Source organism: Leguminivora glycinivorella, chromosome 15 (genome assembly GCF_023078275.1).
Source record: "Leguminivora glycinivorella isolate SPB_JAAS2020 chromosome 15, LegGlyc_1.1, whole genome shotgun sequence".
Classification (NCBI taxonomy): domain Eukaryota; kingdom Metazoa; phylum Arthropoda; class Insecta; order Lepidoptera; family Tortricidae; genus Leguminivora; species Leguminivora glycinivorella.
In genome coordinates, this window is record NC_062985.1 from 7,706,157 (window position 1) to 7,731,028 (window position 24,872).

Genomic DNA, 24,872 nt, shown 5'->3' on the forward strand with positions numbered 1-24,872 from the left:
AAGCCGAAAATGTTTTCATTTCATTTTCTATATAAATATTGATATTTAACTAAAAAATAAACCGGGCACGGGAAATCCACCTGTGTTTGATTTATGACCAAGACTGTATTATGCCTCGTGATGCAAGTCCGCACAGGTATTCTTCAAAGAGACGAAGATCTCATTCACGAGAGTATCGTGATTATAAACAGCGCAAAACATCTCCAGCCCCCAGCACTTCACAACCAGATACCGAATTTAGTTTCGAAAACCATAAACGCACTTTGAATAAGATAATTCTATACAGCAGTGAAAGCAATACTGTTGCGAATAGTTTGGACGACTTTTGGGTGTTCGTTAAAAAATACGAAGCAACGTTGAAGAAGGCTGGTAAACCAATCCTCGAATATCAAGCTGAAGATAAAATAACTTATTCTAAATTCAACTGCATTAACTTTAACACAAAATTAAAATATGTTGATGTTGCTCATGATGCGAAAGAAAGAAGAAAATTGGATAAGAAAACATTTGAAGCGTTTTTGAATGTTGTGTCAATTTATTTGGACTTTAAGAATAAGGAGAAATTCGAGAAGCTCAGGAAATTAAGGCAGGCTCAGAGGGATTTGCCTGTAGCTAAATACAGGTAACTAATTGTTATTGTAGATGTTATTGTTATTTGTTATAATCTTATAATAATTTTAAATTCAAAAACCCTATAAGGAATTGTTACTACTCATCAGCAGCGGCTGATCCATACAAGCCGATTCCCACCGGCTTACCTAAAATTGATTACTAGTAAAGTACCTAATGTAAAGGTAGGTTTCTTTTTGCTCAGTGTTGCCTAGCAGAAAATTTCACCAGCTGCCACTACTACTCATACATATTATTGGTAACCATATTTTATACTTGTCAGCTAAACACTGAAGTATGAAGTATAATAGGAGCTCCCAAACTCTGTAAGGCAAGTTTTCATGATTTTTTGTACACCATGATAAAATTAAACTTGTTATATTAAATGTGTGCAGTAAACTGGACAATCTTATCCACCCCTGAAGAGTGATATAAAAAAACTTAATATAGTGAAAAAACTATTGTGTCAATTATGTTTTCAGACAAGAAATAGTATCAGCAGTACAGAATGAGCGGGTTGTCATAGTTGCCGGAGACACTGGCTGCGGGAAGTCCACACAGGTGCCACAGTATCTACATGATGCTGGATTTCAAAATATAGGTGAGAAACATAAGCAGTGTCTGAATTCATTGAATGAATTTACATTTTTAATGCTAATAACTTTGTAGTAAATATATTTCAATGTTTCAACTGATACTGACCCTTGTATGCCTTGTTAAGTACCTATATTGATTGTACAAGTTAACACATTCACTGCGATACTGGGTCTAAAGATAATACCTTATAATGATCTATTATGAACAGAGATCGGACGGATTTGCGACATTCTTAGTGACTTACGTCATTTTAATGACTTTTAGTATGAGATGACGCACAAAAATCCGATATCTGATTATGAGTTAAGCTAATTACTGCAGCACAGGTGTTAAACAGAGTTTTGTTTCATCCAAAATTGCTATGATTCTAACTTTTTTACCCCTTATTTCTAACAGTACCTACAAATAATATAGTAGAAGTAGCTATACACATTCTGCCACTAAAAAAATAATTATTGTTTTAGAAAAGTTATAACTGAAGCGCTGGTGGCCTAGCGGTACGAGTGTGCGACTTTCGATCCCGAGGTCACGGGTTCGAACCCCGGCTTGTACCATTGTGTTTTTCGGAACTTATGTTCGAAATGTCATTTGATATTTGCCAGTCGCTCTTCGGTGAAGGAAAACATCGTGAGGAAACCGGACTAATTCCAATAAGACCTAGTTACTCTTCGGGTTGGAAGGTCAGATAGCAGTCGCTTTCGTAATCGCCTACGCCAAATGTTAGAATTAGTTGTCAGAGCGCACCCCAGGCTCCTATGAGCCGTGGCAAATGCCGGGATAACTCAAGGAGGATGATGATGATGAACAGTTATTATAACTACTAGGTTAGTTAAACTAGAGATTATATTTTGTTACCAACTAGTAATTAAGTGTATGCATTAATTAGAACTTAACTCATTATGATTTCAGCTTGCACACAACCAAGGAGAATAGCCTGCATATCTCTATCAAAACGAGTAGCATATGAAACTCTCAGCCAATTTCAAAGTAAAGTTGGTTACCAAATCAGATTTGAGAAAAGCAAAACTGCAGACACGAAGATATGTTTCATCACTGAAGGATTACTGCTAAGACAAGTATGTGCTAAAAGTAATTATATTTTATTTAACATTTTGTCTGGTAGTGAATCCAGACAAAAGATTGTGCACTAAATATGTTAGAAACTGAATGTTATCTATAACCATCCACATGTATAGTGACAACCCGTCATAATCATAATCTTTATTGTTTGTGAGAAATGGGTTACATTGCCAGTAATACTATTGTAACAATTTTCATGGAATCACCAAAACTCTACCTTTACAGGTGTACAAACAAAGCATTCCTTACACGTCTTAGTCTAACTAGGAATTATATCATGCATTAATACACATCATATTATTTATTCATTCTTAATATAGGAACATGCAATAACAAAATTAAAAATTAAATTATAAATTGAAAGTCAAACACAATATATCCCAGTAAGTCATAATTTAAAAATTAATTTATATTATAAAAACAATTTTGTACTAGCCAAGCACGGAGCAAGTTGTCTGGCTTCTGAGCAAATTTCATGAGTGCACAGTGGGTTCTTGGTTGCAAAATGTTACTTTTAAATTAGTAGTAAAACACTTTATTCTAGCAGAAAATAATACAACACACAAGAAAAAGAGCTTATCACTAGTACAAAGGCGAACTTATCCCTTTAAGGGATCTCTTCCAGCTACTGGAAGGCAATTTTCTTTTCTTTATTTCTTTATTTCATTGTAGTCATGTGCATGATACAGTAGGTGTTACAAGTATATATAGGTAGGTACATGACGCCCTGTAAGGACACACAATATTCTTAAAGCTATACTTAACTTATGACTTATACAATATATTATCTAATTAATAATTTTATTTCCCTCCTGTGTCCATTAAGTCTGAAGCTTCTGATTTAAACACTGACTGGCTGACTTAAACATTTTTGAGAGAACGCTGTGTTCAAGCGCGGATCCAGCTTCGTGCCCAGGGGGGGGGGTCACGTGGTAAAGGCCCAGGCCTCAGGGGGGGGGGGGGGGTCACGTGGTCTGTTTGTATGGCCAACGCCTAGGTTGGAGCCTACTCCATAGGGGGGTCATATGAGCCACATGACCCCCCCCCCTCCCCAGCCTCCCCTGGATCCGCGCATGGCTGTGTTCACTCTATCACTGTCACATAAAATAAAAAGAGTGGGTAAATCCAACTGTTTTTTTACAGCAGTTAAATTGGTAGAATAACATTTTGTACTTTTGTTTCTGTTTTTAGATGTCTCTGAAACCCTGCCCAGCTACGACGTTATAATCCTAGACGAGATCCATGAAAGGCACTTGATGGGTGACTTTCTTCTGGGTGTACTAAAGTGTTTAATACACAGTCGGACTGATATCAAACTTGTGCTTATGTCCGCTACTATCAATATTAAGCTTTTTGAGGATTATTTCTCGGCTGAATCAGCTGTGGTTATACAGGTAATAATGTCTGATTAATGTTATTTCACTCTGTCCCAACTGAATTGTCAACATTACGAATTTGTTATAAGGTACAGCGCGGCAAATCTCGACGGGGGGATAAATGTAACTGGTCAATTTTTCCATGTTTTACGTCCGCCGATTGTATAAGGTAGGCGTCTTCAGTGGATACATGTAGAACTCAACATCACAGTGTAATAATGGAAAAAAAACCGGCCAAGAGCGTGTCGGGCCACGCTCAGTGTAGGGTTCCGTAGTTTTGTGATTTTTTTCATATTTTTTAATCATATGGTTCAAAAGTTAGAGGGGGGGGGGACGCACTTTTTTTTCCTTTAGGAGCGATTATTTCCGAAAATATTAATATTATCAAAAAACGATCTTAGTAAACCCTTATTCATTTTTAAATACCTATCCAACAATATATCACACGTTGGGGTTAGAATGAAAAAAAATATCAACCCCCACTTTACATGTAGGGGAGGTACCCTAATAAAACATTTTTTTCCATTTTTTATTTTTGCACTTTATTGGCGTGATTGAGATACATATTGGTACCAAATTTCAGCTTTTTAGTGCTTACGGTTACTGAGATTATCCGCGGACGGACGGACGGACGGACGGACGGACAGACAGACATGGCGAAACTATAAGGGTTCCTAGTTGACTACGGAACCCTAAAAATGGATTAGTTGCAATTGCCCCCCAGTCGAGATTTGCCCCGCTGTACCTTAGAGGCTTGCCGTGACCCGTGATATGTGTTAGATGGTATATAGTAACCATTTATAAGTTATGGAAAACTGCTATGTAATGTAACCTAGTCCAATGTGTACTGGGCCTACTTTTTCCAATACCAAATAAAGTAGCATATCTATCTTTAAAAAATAAGTAAACAAAATTTTCATATTATCTACTCCACAACAGGCTTAAATTTTGCATATTTTTATATAAACTTTTATTTGCAATTAAAATTATTAAATGTGTTCATGTTGCAGTTAAATTTCAAGACATCCCGCTTATCCATACTAATATTATAAATGGGAAAGTGTGTGTGTGTCTGTTTGTTTGTCCGTCTTTCACGGCATAACCTAACCACAAAATTAAAATTTTGAAAAAACCCCCGACAGCGACATAGTAGACCGATTTTCATGAAACATGGCTAAGAACACTCCCGAGGAACTCAGCTTTCAGAAAAAAAACCTAAATCTAAATCAGTTTATCCGTTCGGGAGCTACGATGCCACAGACAGACACACACACAGACAGACAGACAGACAGACAGACACGTCAAACTTATAACACCCCGTCGTTTTTTGCGTCGGGGGTTAAAAACGGAGCGATGAATTGACGTGATTTTTTTAAGTGGAGATAGTTGAAGGCATGGAGAGTGACATAGCCTACTTTTTGTCTCTTTCTAACGCGTGCGAAGCCGCTGGCAAAAGCTAGTTCCTTATAAACGTATATAATTTCAGGTACCAGGCAGATTATTTCCAATAGAACTGCAGTACAAGCCAATATTTATTGAAGATAAACCTACTAGAGACGACAGGCTCGACCCCCAGCCTTACGTTCAGATAATGCAGTTGATTGACAACAAGTATCCTAGTAAGTTTACTTACAGCAAAGACATATGTAACTCCGTATTGACAGATAAAGTCTAAGAAAAAAACGTACCTCGGAACCATAGAGAAAAAGGAACGGTGGGCGAGGTGGGCGAGGTGGGTGGGGTGGGTGGCGATACACCTTTGGGGGACTCTCGGCTAGATGGCGCTAACATTTTACACAATTACACATATATCAAGCTAAGCTAAGAATATGGGCCAAATTGTCAAAACTGAGGTTCAAAAGTTTTAAGCCTGTGTCGAGAGATGGCAGTCTATGCACTGTGACTACAAATTTCTTTTTGGCAGTAACTCTTTAGAAACTCGATCCTCTTTGCTTACAGTATATACCTAAAGTCAGCTGTAAATTCGTCAAAGTCATATTTAACAAAAAAACAAGAGCGTGTCGGGCCACGCTCAGTGTAGGGTTCCGTAGTTTTCCGTATTTTTCTCCAAAACTGCTGAACCTATCAACTTCAAAATAATTTTCCTGGAAAGTCTTTATAAAGTTCTACTTTTGTGATTTTTTTCATAATTTTTAAACATATGGTTCAAATTTTAGAGGGGGGACGCACTTTTTTTCCTTTAGGAGCGATTATTTCCGAAAATATTAATATTATCAAAAAACGATCTTAGTAAACCCTTATTCATTTTTAAATACCTATCCAACAATATATCACACGTTGGTGTTGGAATGAAAACAAATATCAGCCCCCACTTTACATGTAGGGGGGGGTACCCTAATAAAACATTTTTTTCCATTTTTTATTTTTGCACTTTGTTGGCGTGATTGATATATACATATTGGTACCAAATTTCAGCTTTCTAGTGCTAACGGTTACTGAGATTATCCGCGGACGGACGGACGGACGGACAGACAGACATGGCGAAACTATAAGGGTTCCTAGTTGACTACGGAACCCTAAAAAGGGGCTCCGTGAAAAGGCATATCAATATTGTATTCTGATTCAGGCAAACAAAGGTAGATAGAAATTTGGCTTTGATTGGAAGGATGGTTGACTTAAACCATAGATTAAATATAAGAAGATTATACCATCCCATACATTAAAATGCGACCACCTAAGAACGCGCATACCATACTACACCACAAAAAAATGCCTTGTTGCCATCGATTATTTGTAGATTGGCGTTAAGTGTCGCCATCTATGTGTGGTGTAGTGTAAGCGCGTTCTTAGGCGGTCGCATTTTAATGTATGGGATGGTATAATCTTCTTATATTTAATCTATGCTTAAACAGAATCATCAGAATACTCTTCTTCATCAGTTACTTAACAATTTTTGTGACTGTTACATCTCGCTTCTTTAGCAATTCTACTTGCTTTGGCCATATTCCCTACTGAACACTGACTTGTGAAATTTCAGGTGACGAAAGAGGTGACCTATTGATATTCATGTCTGGCGTACAAGAAATAACAGCGATTTGCGACGCGGCGCAACAGTATACCGAGAAAACGAAGAAATGGATAGTACTTCCTTTGCATAGCGGCTTGTCTATTGCTGAACAAGACAAGGTATGACTTTTTCCCTAAGAATCCATAAGATAACAGCGTACGGCTCATTCGAATATCGAATTCCTTTTCATAGGTACGCCACGAACGCTGTTTTTGCGTAGCCATATTTCAATTTACAGGAGTCCATATCGTAGAACAGATAGTAGTACCTTGTTTTAAAGAATTTTTATTCAAGTATTTTCGAATACCTGTGTGGTAGTGTGGTGTGGTGACGGGTTAAGAATTTCACCACCCCCTTTCTTCCCGTGGGTGTCGTAGAAGGCGACTATGGGATATGGGTAAAATTGTGGCGTAGGCGAGAGGCTGGCAACCTGTCACAGTGTCACTGCAATGTCACAGTTTCGTTTTCTTTCAAATTTGCCAAGAATGGCACTGAAGCTTTAGTAGTTTCATGTGTTCTGCCTACCCCTTTATGGGATACAGGCGTGATAGTATGTATGTATGTATTTTCGAATATCGCAGGATTCGCACGCGCAAAATTATATCGTCATGCTTTCAGTCTTGCAAGCCGCCATAATATTTTAAGGAGTAGGCGGGACAACATTATGGTTGCCCGTAGAAAGAAATATCAACATTATAGGCGACTCCATGCGTACATTCTCGTAGTAAACACTTTTTTATTTAGTTGTGCATTATTAAATAAATAAATATTATAGGACATTCTTACACAGATTGACTGAGCCCTACGGTAAGCTCAAGATGGCTTGTGTTGCAGGTACTCAGACAACGATATACATAATATACAAATACTTATATACATAGAAAACATCCATGACTCAGGAACAAATATCTGTGCTCATCACACAAATAGTTAAATGCCCTTACCGGCTATTATTATTATGTGCGTATTACGATAATATTTTTTTTCACCATTTCTAGGTGTTTGATTACCCACCAGAGGGGGTCCGAAAGTGTATCGTGTCTACGAACATTGCGGAAACATCTGTCACCATCGATGGGATTAGATTTGTCGTGGACTCCGGAAAGGTACGTTCTAGTCCTTGTTTTAAACTATTCTTGAAGCAAAACTAAGTGTTCGTACATCAAGCTATCTCTTTCACACTTAAACGGTCTCATGGAACGCGAGTACGCATGAAAAGATAGAGAACCTGATTTTTATTGGGTGACATAGTATACCTCTTCGTGCTGTCCTGTTCGTAGGAAGAATAATTTGTTTTATTCAATTTTTATTAGTTAATAAAATAACTAATTTTCATTTTTTTTAAAGGTTAAAGAAATGAGCTACGATTCAACTACAAAAATGCAGCGGTTAAAAGAGTTCTGGATATCTCAAGCGAGCGCGGACCAGAGGAAGGGAAGAGCTGGAAGAACGGGTATTTTATCAATCCGTACTAATATTATAAATGGGAAAGTGTGTGTGTCTGTTTGTTTGTCCGTCCTTCACGGCAAAACGGAGCGACGAATTGTCGTGATTTTTTAAGTGGAAATAGTTGAAGATGTGGAGAGTGAGCAAAAACTAGTAATTAAATACGGAAATGAAGTTTACTGTTAGTTAGTTAAAATTGAGAATTCTCTGGATCTAGTGAGTGGTTAAAGCGTTAAAAGTCTCAAACATATTCTTCTGTTCTGTCTTGTTCTAGCTTTTCCCTGGGCTCATAAGTATACAGTCTTCTGATTTCAAGATATAGTTATAGCAGACACTAGGTTAAGCATGAATACTTCCCATGCGAAGTTAAAAGTGAAATAATATCCTGTCCTGTTTAATAAATAGCACGAAAGGTTTCGTAAAATCGCTGTCAATAGAAATTGTCAACAATGTAAACAAACCATTATATAAAATATCAATATTTTAGAGGTTGAGAATCATAATGTGAGATGAATTGATTAAATAACACTTTGATTTAGTCGGATCTATATCGGAATCCCTAAAGTTTTTTGAACTATTTTTACATTGCCTAATATTTTTTGGCATAATGATAATTTGGCCTAATTTAAATGTCCTAATATTGTTTCGCCTAACGCCGTTAAACCCACTTTTTTAGAAGCGATTCGGATTTGTGTGAGGTCACGGTTCTAACCTAACCTAAACCTACCTTTCTAACAGCGAATCGGTTCTGGGTAATGTCATTTTTGGGGCAAAATTTAAATTATGCCAAATGATCGTTAAGCCAAAAGAGCGTTAGGCATTTCATAATTCGGCCAAATGAGTTAGGCCAAGTGATTTTCGAACAAACGTTATTAGGGATTCCGAGGGAGACCCGATTTAGTCCGTATCTGATGAGTTAGAATGGAAATTAAACACATTTTGACTACAAGGTTTGTTTACATTGTTCACAAGTTCTATTGGCGGCGACTTTAAATAATTATACTTCTGTGTTCAATGTAAAAATTGGCACAAGCAGACATCAATAAAGGAGACTTAAATATACTTATTTTTTTTAGGTCCCGGTGTGTGCTACCGCGTATACTCTGAGAAACAATACAACGAGATGGATCCATTCAGTACCCCTGAAGTCTCACGCGTACCACTGGCTTCACTACTTCTTCTTATGAGCTCGCTTGGTGTGAGTGATGTGAGGAGGTTCCCATTCGTTGACACCCCTCCTGAACAAGCTATAGAGAATGCTTTGCTAGAATTAAAGCAACATGTAAGTATCTAAAACCTAGCACAGTAACATATTATACAATTTTATGAACAGTACAGTACCCCGAACTGTCACGCGTACCAGTCGCTTCTCTTTTACTTCTTATGAGCTCGCTTGGTGTGAGTGATGTGAGGAGGTTCCCATTCGTTGACACCCCTCCGGAAAAAGCTATAGAGAATGCTTTGCTAGAATTAAAGCAACATGTAAGTATCTAAAACCTAGCACAGTAACATATTATTATACAATTTTATGAACAGTACAGTACCCCGAACTGTCACGCGTACCAGTCGCTTCATTATTACCCCTTATGAGCTCGTTCGGAGTTAGTGACGTTAGAAGATTCCCATTTGTTGACACCCCTCCTGAATATAGAGAATGCTTCTCACAAAGACACCAACAATATACAGGTTGTATTTTGATAGCGGGTCAGTAAGGGCAGCTATGAGATCCCGTGGACATACGCGTAAATGGTCTAAGGAGACCTTCACTCGATTTGAAATTGATGAAAAATGGTATTTACGGATTTAAAAAAAAGACATACAGGGTGCGAGAAAATTTGCATTTTTTGACGCCAATCGATCTCATTCCTAATCTAGGATCAAAAGCTTTTTGAATTCATCTAAAATTACACTTATTTCAGGGCGCCCTAACCTCAAATGAGAAGCTAACATCCCTCGGCCGGGCGCTAGCCAACTTACCCGTAGAGGTGTCCTTAGCCAAAGCCCTAGTGATAGGCAGCGCAACATTGCCTCCACATAAGCGAGATTCGGCGCTCGCTTTAGCAGCTGCTTTGGGCATACGGTCGATCTTTACTACAAGAGCGCATAGAGATTTTGAATGCGAGGTTGGTACTGTAAGAGAGTCGGCCTATCAGTGGAGAGCATCCAAACATTTAAACAACGCTTTGAATCAATATTTTTTTTATATTTTAGGAGCTAAGTACAACTGTTCACTCTCAATCGCTGCTTCTATATGAATGCCCCATTGAAGTGTCTGTTTTCCTTGACGTTCTTATACTGTTCCAATTTTAAATCAGGGACTGCCAGTCAGCGACCATGACTGCTGTAAAAGGTTTCATTCTGAATGCGAAACCTCTTACATATCCCTCCCCCTTATGTTAGAAGCAGCCATTGTTCACAATACTACACCCTATCCTATCCTATTCTACCCTAACTACCGGTTGGCCCTACCTAAGCCAGGCCCCCCTACACACAAAAAAAATCTCCTAACACCCAATAGTGACAGCCTCATTCAAGGTAGCCAACATCTAACGCTCTTTGCGTGGTTGCCTAGTCCACGGTTGAGACCGCCATAATTTGGATAGTTGGACTATAGCCAAGGTCCTCGCAAATTAGTCAGATATGGACTATGGTTAGGAAAACCAATGGCAAAAACCTAACCCCTGCCATCGACTAAACCCTTTTATTTTGAACTTTCTGACAGCTAATTGTCTGTGGCCATGACTAGATGACATTGACATGACAGCTGTTAGCAAATTCACCTAACTTCAAGTAAAAAAACAAGGCAAAACGTTTATTTCACATGAAAAAACATAATAAATTGAAGATGCCGATTCTTGTTGGCGGTGGCGTTGAAGTGGGGGCTTCTCATGGCCGCCAATCTTCCCGCCGCGCCGGTTGCGAAGTGAAGTGGAGCCCGAACGGCTCATGAAGATTGCTGCAGCTGCAGTGCGCTGCACGTTGGTGATGACGACGAAGTGGGGGTTGCATATGACCGCCAGCCATCTCGCCACACCGTGAACAGCTGGATCATCTAGTCGGCCTTGTCTTGATACATGTAAAAGAAATGTGTATGAACGTTGTTCTTTGTAGTCAGGAAATTATAAGGGTGTTGTGACATATTACTCTATAACTTTAAACGATTGTATCTATTTATTAAATATTTACAGTCTGGGGTGTGTTTTATTCCACAGTTTACATATTTTCATATAACTTAACCTTATTGGTAGCTATAGGAAAACATTATGGAATAAATAAGCCTATCAAATAGTTTTTATTCTAATATAAACATTGCATAAATAATATGTATAGTATTCTACATGTTATATATTGCGCCAAAATAATTAGCTCTATGTGGTTATTTACAAATAATTATCCTTTTTAATATTAGGGATAGGCAAATGACATTTTCTGTCACAAGTCGTTTTTCCTTTGAAATAATGTACATTTTAGTTCACAAATCACAATTATTCCGTAAGTTCTACAATATAATGTATAATTAAAAGATTGAAACTAACTTTACATTGCCTATCTAATGTAACCTACATATCTAGGAAGATTTACTGCATATGTGTATGATATGATGGAGCTGACGTTGACGCAATTGGCGTTGACGCCCCTGTTATTGTATAGGAGCTACATAGTGTTTCCTTATCAGGTATTGTGGTTGGCAATGAAATTGAAACACTTTCAGTGAGTGGTATATTTAACTGAGGGGATTTGTCGGCTTCAAAAATGTCTACGTATTGCCAAACTGCTTTCCGCAAATCCTCTTTTGTTTGTGCCTGTATTGTCGCAAAATACATTTTGTATTTCTCACTGGTATTTCTCTGGAAGTGTTTTATAAATGTCTCATTGTTTATGCCCGTCGCTTTGGTGGCTAAAGCATCCAGAGCATAGTAATAGTCTAACGGCGACTCATGAGGTGCTTGTGTTCTATAATAAAATGCCTGTGCATAATTGACGCGTGATGGAAATTCCTTTTTGAGCTTGTCATATATGTCATCAAGGGATGCAAAGTTGTTGAAATTTGCTTTGTAAAATTGCAAAGCTGGTCCGCTTAAATATGCCGCAATTGCATACTTATTTTGTTCCTCCTTATATTTTTTTACTTGAGAAACAATTTTGTACTGGATGATGAAATCTTCAACGTCCGTTGTTCCGTTGAATTTTTCCAATTCCATGTTAATGTCTATTTTGCACAGCTATGTTCTAACTACTGAATGGGTGACACTGAATATTAGATAATAAGAAATATATCACCCGGAATAGCTCTTCGTATCGGCGACGATGGTCACTTTGTTTTCCTTCTTCTTAAAGCGCGTTTGGCTTATCGCTTGGCATGCGCTTCCTCGCGCTGTGAGGTCGGGGTTCGTTGTCTGAAAACTCTGAAACCGAAACTAGGGGAAACTTTCAGACGTTAGTGCCTCCACCATGTAAGAGAGTCGGCCTATCAGTGGAGAGCATCCAAACATTTAAACAACGCTTTGAATCAATATTTTTTTTATATTTTAGGAGCTAAGTACAACTGTTCACTCTCAATCGCTGCTTCTATATGAATGCCCCATTGAAGTGTCTGTTTTCCTTGACGTTCTTATACTGTTCCAATTTTAAATCAGGGACTGCCAGTCAGCGACCATGACTGCTGTAAAAGGTTTCATTCTGAATGCGAAACCTCTTACAGTACTATAGTTTATTTAGTATTTTAGTGTAACTTACTGTACATAGGAAGGTCCTAGGTACTATCTTAACAGGAGGACACTAAACGCCTATAGGCGTAATTCCATTGTTCTTCATATTGTGTCTGGAGTAGTGTCCAGCAAAGAGTTAAGTAGTTATTCTTAGCCAAAGCCCTAGTGATGGACAGCGCTACATTACCACCACATTATGTGAGATTCGGCCCTGGCTCTAGCAGCTGCCTTGGGCATACGGTCTATATTCACAGGTATGTACCTATTCGCTGGGCACACGACCGTTGCTTGCCTCATTTTGTGATCTTTAATCTTATGAAATCAAATTAGTTCAATGTCTGTGCCTGTTAGTTCAATGGCGGTTTAGGACCGCGTGCTTCGCCCGACACTTTAAGTTAGAGGGCGCCGGAGGCGCCCGGCTTAGGACCGCGTGCGTCGGACTTCGCCCGACACTTTAAGCCGAAGCCGTTGCTGGCATTCGTTTGACATGAACGGAATATTAATGCCACTTCCTTCACTTACGTTTTCAATATCACCAAGAATGATACACAGTCCCGAAATTGTTCCGCCAAAATTGTATTATCTTGTAGCACGCTTTTCGCATGTTTGTTTTATAATCACTATATTTGTAATTTTACAGAACGCGAGGAAACCGGACGAATCTGATCACGGCGACCCCTTAACTCTTCTGTCACTTTACTGTGCGTGGCTTGGTGAAAAGGTAATTGTTATTTTTACAAAACTCAGATCACTCTTGCTTGAGACTCCTGTCGATATCGATAGTCTTACTCGGATCTGTGACTATCATATAATTTTCATGGATGTTTCCTGTGTATAATAATATATTTGACATGTAAAATGTATTTGTATATTACATACTAGCTTTTGCCCGCGGCTTCGCCGCGTTATGCCGTGAAAGACGGACAAACGAACATACACACACACTTTCCCATTTATATTAGTATGGATATCGTCTAATACCCACAACACAAGCCTTCTTGTTCTTACCTTGAAATCTCAAGATTAGGTCAATCTGTGTAAGAATGTTCTATAATAATTAGAGTTTATAATATATCTATTATTCATGAAATACAGGCTCGCGGTGGCGGCCGCGCCTGGTGCCGCCGCCGAGGCGTGGAGGAGCAGCGGCTATACGAGTTGACTAAACTCGCTGCGCAACTTAGAAGCCTCTTGCAGGTAAATATACCTGTATCATAACTTGTACAGTTCGCACGTAGTTCTAAAGTTTGAGTGAGACAACGCTATGTGCTTATTAAAAAGCTACGTCTCACACAAACTTCGGTCGGAAGTGCGTAACGAATGATTACTTTTGAAGGTAACGTAAGGTTACTTAAATGTGCGGTTAAAAAGTGCTAAAAGTAGCCCTGTGCCAAAGGGAATACGTTTTACCCTGTACTGTTGGCGTGCCGCCAGTGGCGGCAACAGGAATGGTAACTAGAAAAAGTCTAAAACGTCTATTCATGAAATAACTAATAAGACACTGACAAGATCCCTTTTATGAATGGAGCCTCACTCAAAGCATTGTAAATGAAAGAAGAGCGTTCTACGCAAGCGTGGTAATAATGACTTCATATTTTTTACTGGAAATTAAGTTTTCTTTAACAGGACAACAATTTAATGGAGACTCCAGAACCCGAATCAATGACTTCAGCTGAAAGGTCGTTACGACACGGACAAATGAAGCAGTTGAAAAATATGAGAAGGTATAAATCTTTTTTTCATCACAATTGCAATATAAAAAAATAAAAAAAGAAGATGTTAAATGCGATTCTAGAAATTTCTTAACTCCTGCTCCTCCTGCGTGCAATAGCACATTTAGTATGAGAGTGTAATGAAAAATATTATTATCAAATTGTTAATTGTCAAAGCGGACCCTAGGCTCACATCAGCCATGGCGAATGCCGGGATAGTGGGCATTTTCAGAATTTGGGATCCCCTAATTAGCGAAAGTTATTAACAAAAATTAACTCGCTGTCAGTTTTGTGACTACAATTATAAGTATAAAATCTGTCTAAACTATATACTAAGTATAAAATCTGTCTAAAAATTTCATTTTTTAACATTCTGAATGTAGATTATCGCTTAATTTTATGTAATTAACAATATTTTTTTATAAAAAAATCATCCTTAATTATCATCACAAAACTGACAGTTAGTTTAATTTTTGTTAACAACTTACCTACACTAATTGGGGCGTCCCAAATTCTGAATACGCCCTAATGCTAGTAGGATAGTGATGATTAAAATACTGTCAATACGTTTTCAGGCAATACAAACAAAAGACCGCTGAAGAGCAGAAACGCAAAAAACGCCTAAAAGTCGATTCCTGGGAGATAGTCGACGAAAACGCCGATGAAGACAATTCACTAGATATTAGAGATATAGAATTCCGAATGACTAACGACGCGCAGCGGATACATTCGCTCATAAGCGGAGCGAGCGCGAGTAGCGGGCGAGACCTAATCACACTGAAGGTTAGAAATTTAACTAATTAATATACTTCAAAAAGTAATGGTATCTGGAGTAGATAACCCGGCAACCTTCAAATCAAGAGTGAACAGGCATCTTCTGGGCGAGCTCACTCCATCGTACGCCACGTCTTTGCCTTTGGCTAGTCTATGGCTAAGAGTAAGCCCATTTATAATTTAAAAAAAATGAAGAAAATTCACAAAGATAATTAAATTATAAATATTCTAAAACTACCTCTACATGACTAATATAGTCTGTTCGGAAAGTCAAGATTCGTGAATGTATTAGACCCCATACATTTCACGACTCGTCTTTCCGAACTGACTGACTGACTGAGGTTTAGTACAAGTCGCCTGGTTTTCGAGATTTTCACACTTTTTAAAATTTTAGGTAGTATTTTAGGTAGGTAGTATTAGGTAGTATTTTTGGTGTGTTAACGAATAAATGCATTCTATTCTATTCTATATATTTGCTTTTACAGGTGGTATTATGCCGAGCACTGTACCCACAAATAGCAGTAGCAGATGAGTTCAATCACTGCAAGGTAAAAATTCTTTGATTCCTATTATCATACATTATTTTGTGCAATAATGTTTATAATAATTCATCGTATTCTTAATGCCAACTATAGAGCCTCCACCAAGATGAGTATTTCACGTTTTAGAATAGGTTACTCAAATTGCTTAAACGGCAAAGGAACATTTTAACTATAAAACTCCCGTGAGACTCAGACATATATAAAAATAGTAGCTTTTGCCTCGCATTAGAAAGAGACAAAAAGTAGCTTATGTCGCTCTCCATCTCTTCAACCATCTCCGCTTAAAAAATCACGTCAATTCGTCACTCCGTTTTGCCGTGAAAGACAAACAAACAAATAGACACACACACTTTCCCATTTATAATATTAGTATGGATTTTAAGCGGGTTACTCACGTATTAAGAACGCTCGACATGTTTCGCTCCAATACGTGAGTAACCCGCTTAAAATATTTAAATAGGCAAGGAAAAATTGTCTTTAATTGGAATACTGAAATATATATGACTCTTTAATTTTTTTTATAAATTCCAGTCAGTATCCGAGCAACTGTACCACACTTGGAGCAAGCCCTTCGTGTTTCTACACCCGACGTCATTCTTCGGGAAACAGCCGAGGGTGCTTCAGCTAAGTGAAGCAGATATCCAGACGGAGTTGCCAGCTAGCTTCAAGAGCAAGCTGCCTGTGTCGTCAAAACATCAGATACTTTGCTACTTGTATGTATCACAAGAAAGTTGTTAACAAAAATCTCGATATCAGTTTTGTGACGACAATTAAGCATGAAATTTCAATAAAAATATTGCTTTTGTGTTAATTACGTAAACTATAAGCAATAATCTACCGTTAAAACAAGAAATAAGTTGTGTTTAAGGCCGATAGTCCACTATCATATGTTTATGATAGAAATATGATCATAGGCAACATGCCGTCCTTTTTCTTCACGTTGGAGAAAAAGGGAGGCATAGAGTTCTATGATAAACATGATAGTGGACTATCGATCTTAGACAAATTGTATTCTTAATTGTCGTCACAAAACTCATAGAGTTAATTTTTGTTAACAACTGTCACTAATTTTGGGTCCCAATTTCTGAAAATGCCCATACACAAACATTATCTTTTAGCCGATTTTCCAATCACCCTTTCATCCAAACACCCATCCACATAAACACTCGCTCACACACCTATTTGTCCAAACATCAATACACCAAACAAAATCTTCCCAGTGTCCATTCATTTATACAGCGCGTAAACGTAATAAGGGCGATAAATGAAACCAGGCATATAATTCAATATTGTTATCATGAATTAAGAGGTGTTTTTGAGTTACTCTTAATTTTCAGCCCATAATTAATTTTTGAAAATTTTCCCAGCAGCAATGTACTGTAAACGTGGTTGCGATGACAATCAATGACAACTGTCAACGAGCGTTTAAAGCGAGTGTGTTTGCATTACGTTGCGGGCCGAACTAATTTGTATGGATAAAAAAAATATTTCAATTTTAAGTAAAAGTTATCTAATTCCACTTTTTATGTCCCATACTCACCACTGTTAAGAGGTTCGCCCGTATTAGGTTTACACCCTGTATACGTACTAGCTTCTGCCCGCGGCTTCGCCCGCGTTAGAAAGAGACAAAACGTAGCCTATGTCACTCTCCATCCCTTCAACTATCTCCACTTAAAAAAATCACCTCAATTCGTCGCTTCATTTTGCCGTGAAAGACGGATAAACAAACATACACACACACTTTCCCATTTATAATATTAGTATGGATTAGCCCAAAGACCGATTCACACAAACAAACACTCAAACCCTCAAACGCTCATCATTGATAACATCCACTAGCCCAAATTCTTCGCCAAAACTTCGACAAATGTTTCAATTTCAGGTCGCTGTTAGAAACTACGAAGCCGTACATAGTGAACTCTATGAGAATGCCCGCCGCTCAAACTCTGCTGCTATTGGCTCATTCCATCGACACCAATATAGGGTTTAGTAGGTATGTAGTAGAGATGGGCCGAATACGGACTTTGCCGAATACGAATATTCGGCCGAACATTCGGTTCAGTTGTTACCGAACCGAACATTTGGACGAATATTCGTTTCCACTATATTTAATTTTAATACCTGGCTTAGAGTTAAAAACTTTTCAATGGTTGGTAATGGGTACTAACTAAGGCTCTTAATGTTCCTATAATTTAGTGCATAAGAGCATTTTGAAAGCTTCGCTTTTTTTACTTTTTTACATAATTATTGTAGGTACTTATATTTAACGCATTTTTAACCCCTTTAGTCCTTAGAATCCTGAAATAGGATGTTATTATCCCATAAATTACGAAACAACTTGTGCTATTTATTTACTTTGTTTACTCTGTAAATATTCGGCAATGTAACCGAACTATTCGGCCGAATACGAACATTGAAAAACTTGCCGAATATGCCGAATACCGAATATTTACCGAATATTCGGTATGTACATACGACAATACAAAGATGCGTAAAGTAGTAGACACTAAAGGAAATTGCGTTATGGAATCCTCTTAAAAAATGCTAATAAGCAAATTATAGTTAACAAAGTAGCTATGGTGCTAACTATCCCTGTAATAGTCTCATCATCATCAATATTTATTTAACGTACGGACTAAGAAATAACTTCTCTGCCGGCCGACATTGGCCGCGTCTTTAAATCCTTACTATCTCAGGCTTTTAATGTGCCTCTATAGGCTACTAGACTCATATCTAATTTGGCACAATAAATGATTGTCTTCTGTAATCTAATATTTGACATTAAGAAACCAATATTTAATGATTTTGGGTATCAAATGTGTACGCTAACTACGTATTTTTAATTCGAAAATGTGAGTATTCTTTTTTAATTTTGGCCACCGAAAACGCTGTCGGCCGTGTAGTGACGTCATAGAATTCATGTCAAATCAATCACTGACATAATGACCTTTATGCCTCGTACTTAAGTGTCAGAAAGTGTTGTTTTCGCACTGAATGACTTCATTCACAGAAAATCTATAGATGTCATGGCTGATGTTGTTTTTGCCTGATTATCTAAAAGTATTCTTTAAAAATATTTCTTGCGGTTTATAAGTCATAATAATATATAGTGATTTTTTTTTTCGGTTAATTGGACAGTAAGTAATACAATACAAATACTCTTTATTGCACACCTCAATACACGAAACAACATAGCAAGTATAAACAACAACTTAAGAGGTAAAACAAGAGGCGGTCTTATCGCTAAAGAGCGAGCGATCTCTTCCAGACAACCTAGGTAGTGGAGAATAATAAATTTAACCTTGTAAGTATGTGTACTAAATGTAGACAGAGGAAATCTAGCACAAACTATACTACGCAAAACAATATACTACACACATAAAAATAAATACAATACATAAACATACAAATACATATATATATAACAAATTACATGCCAGCTATAGGGGACATAAGTCTATCAAGGTATCATTGATCAATGATCAGATAAAAAGTAATAATATAAGACAAACTTTAAAAAAGGGTCAAGTAGCCTATTAGTACTTAAATGTGTCATAAACCAGTAATTTGCTCTTTTGCAGAATCGTGTGTGACTCGTGGCTGTTACTGGAGTTCCCATATCCAGAGACTGGTCTGAACCTTCTAATGAAAGCTTCGAAACTACGGCAGCGGTGGGACGCTCTGATCAACGGGCGATTGGCGGGTAAGAGCAGTTGCATCAAACACAGTGAGGCCGATAGTCCGCTATCATATAAATATGATCATAGGCAACGTGCCGTCCTTTTTATTCACGTTGGAGAAAAAGGGAGGCATACAGACCCATGATCATATATGTGATAGTGTACTTTCGGCCTTAGAGGCACATCAATGTCACGTGCCTCGCGGCAGAAGTCTATGGAAATTCCCTTGCAAGGAATTTGCGAACGCAAAATTGGTGACAGACGTTTTGGTTCAACAGACTCTAAATGTTTATTATTTATTATTGAAGCATCAGGATTGTCCCTCTGGCATGCTAGGCTTTTGATACTTTGTCAGAATTATGGGGGATATTTCGGTGAAATATTAACTGTTGATCTCCCGATGGGTTAGATTTTTTCATATTGCAAACCACACTGTGATATGTTCAAAAAACGGTAACGCCGTGATAAGAGTACTCAAAGCAAAATGTCATTGCTTAAGCTTTAGTAAAAAATGTTTTCTTAGTAATACTTAGTCTTAAAACAAATATATGTGAGTGTGTTCAGCAAAACGTCCCACTTTGTAGGTTACCATTAAGGCGAGGTTTACTTGTATTTTTATATGAATAAACTGATAAAGTGACGGTGCCTGTGTGGTGACGGGTAAAGAATTTCACCACCCCCTTTCTTCCCGTGGGTGTCGTAGAAGGCGACTATGGGATATGGGTTAAATTGTGGCGTAGGCGAGAGGCTGGCCACCTGTCACTGCAATGTCACAGTTTCGTTTTCTTTCAACCCCTTATTTGCCAAGAGTGGCACTGAAGCTTCAGTAGTTTCATGTGTTCTGCCTACCCCTTTATGGGATACAGGCGTGATTGTATGTGTGTATGTGTAAACTGATAAAGCTGCTTTATAGCAATCGACAATGTGGACGTTTCCGTGCACACTCACATATTTTCCAGATAGCTTGGGATTTCAAGATGAATTCGGGCAAAAAAAAGTTTGCACCTGAGTACCTTATCCTTACTCTTCTCACTTGTAACTTCAATTTCAAGTTTAAATATTTCTTGTTATTCCAGATGCAAATCCAGAAAAATCTGTAGAATCAGAATTGAAGAAGCAACCAAAACTGAACTACGAGCAACTACAACACGAGTTGTCCTGCGATCTCAGTTCCTACATGTCCAGCGAAGTTTACTACACTATAAAGAGGTTACTTCCAGGTAAATATAGGTGCCCGTGTGGTGACGAGTTAAGAATTTCACCACCCCCTTTCTTCCCGTGGGTGTCGTAGAAGTCGACTGTGGGATATGGGTTAAATTGTGGCGTAGGCGAAAGGCTGGCCACCTGTCCCTGCAATGTCACAATTTCGTTTTTTTCAACCCCTTTTTGCCAAGAGTGGCACTGAAACCTGAGTAGTTCTGTTCATGTGCTCTGCCTACCCCTTCATGGGATACAGGCGTGATTGTATGTATGTATGTTCCAGGTAAATATACCGTGGTAAACCGAACAGCCAAGTTTCACTTGGCTTTTTTCATTTAAATTAAGCTAATTGGTTTATTAGATTCACACTGATGAAGAACATTTTGTGTATCACGGGCTGTGGAAGGTATCAAATTCGACATCAACGGCTTCTAACTGCCCCTCGTTCGTAATCCTTCAGTTTCCACCCTTAACTTTGGGTTGTAATGTTGGCTAGTTTATAAGTTAAGCATGATGATGGATGTCGAATACACCGTGTTTTTTTTTGTTTTCCGTTAAACTCGTCAGGTCAGATTTGACAGGTGTCAAACACATAAAGTTAAGAAATAGGATAGTAAAAAGTGATATTTATTAATAAAATCAGTAAATCAGTATAAAAACTAGGGTTTAATCTAATATCTTTATTTTCAGGTGATCTGAAGGTATTGTACTATGGACCTGACGAGGCTCACCCGAATATCGAGCCTAACCCGTTCGAAGAAGGTTACGAATGTCATGCGCATGAAAAAAAGGGAGGTGTTTGTGTTACAGATCACATCGTTTACAATTGGTAAGTTCTCGTTTACTTATTTACAAATTAGTTTCGAACCTCGCTAAAACTATTATTGACTCTAAGAACAAATTAAATTATTTTCATAGAAAATATTTTGATTTGTGTTTTTAACCCCCAAAGCAAAAACGACGGGGATAAGTTTGACGTATCTGTTTGTCTGTCTGTTTGTCTGGTTGTACCGTAGCTCCCGAACGGATGAACCGATTTAGATTTAGTTTTTTTTTTGTCTGAAAGCTAAGTTAGTCGGGAGTGTTCTTAGCCAAGTTTCATGAAAATCGGTCTACTATGTCGCGGTCGGGGGTTTTTCAAAATTTTAATTTGTGGTTAGGTTATTTAGTAGTCACATTACTATTTTAACTCATCATCATCCTCCTTGCGCTATCCCGGCATTTGCCACGGCTCATGGGAGCCTGGGGTCCGCTTTGACAACTAATCCCAAGATTTGGCGTAGGCACTAATTTTTACGAAAGCGACTGCCATCTGACCTTCCAACCCGAAGGATAACACTAGACCTTATTGGAATTAGTCCGGTTTCCTCACGATGTCTTCCTTCACCGAAAAGCGACTGGCAAATATCAAATGACATTTCGCACATCAATTCCGAAAAACTCATTGGTGCGAGCTGGGGTTCGAATCCCGACTACTATTTTAACTGTAAACTGAAATGAATGTTATATACAAAGAAAAAATACCAAAACCTCCAAGTGTCCAACAATGCTATGTGCAATGTGAAATTCTGGGCATGGAATGGCATTGAGCACTTGGAGGCCTTGGTCATTTTTTTTCTTTGTATATGACATTTATTTCAGTATTATTAATTATTATTGACATTAATTCCTACCTACCAATTAATCCTACTTCTATCCTATTAGAGAAAAATAATTTATGTAACGATGAGCAGAAGGAACCACGTGCTTTGTAGAAAATTTGACAAGTAATATTACTACAGAATATATAATAGTACAAGTACAGAAGGCTCACTGCATTGATGTTCACGAAATGCCGCCTTTTTAAATACCTACAAAATTCTTACAAAGAAACGAGCCGCACGTGCGCGGCGTCCGGTGATAGGGTTACCAATGGATCCAAACGAATTAATACTCACATAAAATTGTGTACTATTAATACTATTATATTCAAGTCTTGGGTACTTTCTAGGTATATATACTGTATTTATATATTTTTGTTCAAGTTCCAACATCACAAGCCTTATTGAACTTTTCCGTGGGACTTAATCAGTAGTAGATCTGAGTGAGAATGTCTTATGGTATTTATTGTATTCAATATGTCTATTTAACTAAGTATTATTAGCCATTCCACACGCGGAAATCGCTCAAAAAAACCTCGCGACGTAAAGTAACAATAGAAAGTGGGAACGTGCATTCCGTGAGAACGCGCGCTACCCCTGAGTAGGCCGCGAACTCGCGGCCGCCAGGATGTACTTGTAGCGCGGCGATAGAATCGCGGAGTGAGCCGCCCCTGATATTACTAGTAATAAAAGAGGATCGAGTAGACTGCCATCTCTCGACACAGGCTTAAAACTTTTGAACCTCAGTTTTGACAATTTGGCCCATATTCTTAGCTTGATGTGTGTTAAATGTCAAATATCATTATTAGCGCCATCTAGCCGAGAGTCCCCCAAAGTTGTATCGCCATCTAGCCCACCGTACCTTTTTCTCTATGGTTCCGAGGTACGTTTTTTCTTAGACTTTATCTGTCTATAATATCTTTGCTAGTGATTTAACACATTGAGGTCGGCCTGGGGGGTTACCATGACGTACTAAAGACGTTCAGTTTAGGTTGAGAGAAAGGGACACAGCTATAGCAGTTACATAGCTCCGTCCCTCTCTCTCAACCTAAACTGAACGGCTTTAGCACGTCATGGTAACCCCCCTGTTCTCTGTTTGTTAGTCGCTTTCCTCTTCATAGCAGAAAATCCTATTACCTCGGTCACACTGTCCCTTGCGCTGCCGCGATGTTGCCCTCTCCGCCCACACACTCGCGCGATTAATCGTACTAGGTTGTTGCCGGCCCAACGACTCGCGCCAAACAACCGACAAAATAGGGAGCGGTGGGTATGACGAGTAGCGCGGCCACACTATGCCTCTGTCTACCTCCCACGCCGCTCGTCGAGTGTGTGGCAGAGGTATATGATGGTCCACGAGCGTAGCACAACGTAAACGTCTGTAGTGAATTAGTTAGTTAATAATTCGAGTAATTTCCTATGGCAATATTTCGCTTTGTCCCCTGTCTTTTCCAAGATCTTGTTCTGCACATTTTATTGGCTTCCTGTGTTTTCTTTCCGGTATTTCTTGTTTTAGGATTCAATGTAAAATCATTCTGACTTTATTTGTTTTATTTACTTTTTTTATTTACAGCGTGGTGGATAATGACTGGAGTTACACCAGCTACCAAGAAGCCTACAACATCCCCTGGTCCTGTCCAAACTGCGGTATATCCGTCTGTCTATCCCCCCTAGAAAAGCTCCAACACACACACTTCACCTGCTCACTCAAGGCTGAGGTCAAAACCGAAGTCCCGGCGACCTCTATGGAAAATAAACCTAATGGTCGAGAATATCAGTGCGAGAGTTGCGGGGAGACGCTTTATTTGACACCGGTGGAGATATTGAGACATAAGAAGAGTTGTAAGAAGAAATAAAGATGTAAATAGCCAAATATGACTTTTTTTTTTTTACTTATTTTTACATGCTTTGAAAATATTATACATAAGCTACTTTATAATGCTTTGGAAAGATTTGACACTGATAGAACGAGTCACTGAAAATTATTGTATGTGTGTGTGCATTGCCCAGTAGGCTAGTTTCCTACTAGTCAAATCAGCTTCTTTTTAAGAACTGTCTAAACGATTTGCTACTATGGAATTACTAAGAAATACTGAGGAGTCACGGTCAATTCATTTACTTTATATTTGTCTCTTTGACTTATTGAATATAAATTATGTTTAAAAATAACTAGGTACTGTCTATATTTTTCTTCTATTTATGTGGTGTTTTATTTCGTGCACTGCATAAAATAAATAATAAATATTATAGGACATTCTTACACAGATTGACTGAGACCCACGGTAAGCTCAAGAAGGCTTGGGTTGTGGGTACTCAGACAACGATATATATAATATATAAACACTTATATACATAGAAAACATCCATGACTCAGGAACAAATATCTGTGCTCATCACACTAATAAATTCCCTTACCGGGATTCGAACCCGGGACCGCGGCGTAGCAGGCAGGGTCACTACCGACTGCGCCAGACCGGTCGTC

The 24,872-nt window shown here is 38.3% G+C and overlaps 1 protein-coding gene across 1 annotated transcript; it reads left to right on the forward strand.

Annotated features, from left to right (window-relative positions):
• Nucleotides 1-24,263, forward strand: LOC125234097 (probable ATP-dependent RNA helicase DHX34). Its single transcript, XM_048140281.1, has 21 exons — nucleotides 1-622; nucleotides 1,092-1,210; nucleotides 2,116-2,286; nucleotides 3,478-3,680; nucleotides 5,149-5,281; nucleotides 6,661-6,809; nucleotides 7,689-7,796; nucleotides 8,038-8,143; nucleotides 9,213-9,418; nucleotides 10,056-10,259; nucleotides 13,486-13,566; nucleotides 13,941-14,042; nucleotides 14,472-14,569; nucleotides 15,133-15,340; nucleotides 15,817-15,879; nucleotides 16,405-16,586; nucleotides 17,756-17,866; nucleotides 19,455-19,576; nucleotides 20,630-20,773; nucleotides 21,444-21,582; nucleotides 23,964-24,263. The coding sequence occupies exons 1-21, from the start codon at nucleotides 111-113 to the stop codon at nucleotides 24,244-24,246; spliced, it is 3,444 nt and encodes a 1,147-aa protein (XP_047996238.1). The 5' UTR covers nucleotides 1-110; the 3' UTR covers nucleotides 24,247-24,263.
• The last annotated feature ends 609 nt before the right edge of the window (nucleotides 24,264-24,872 follow it).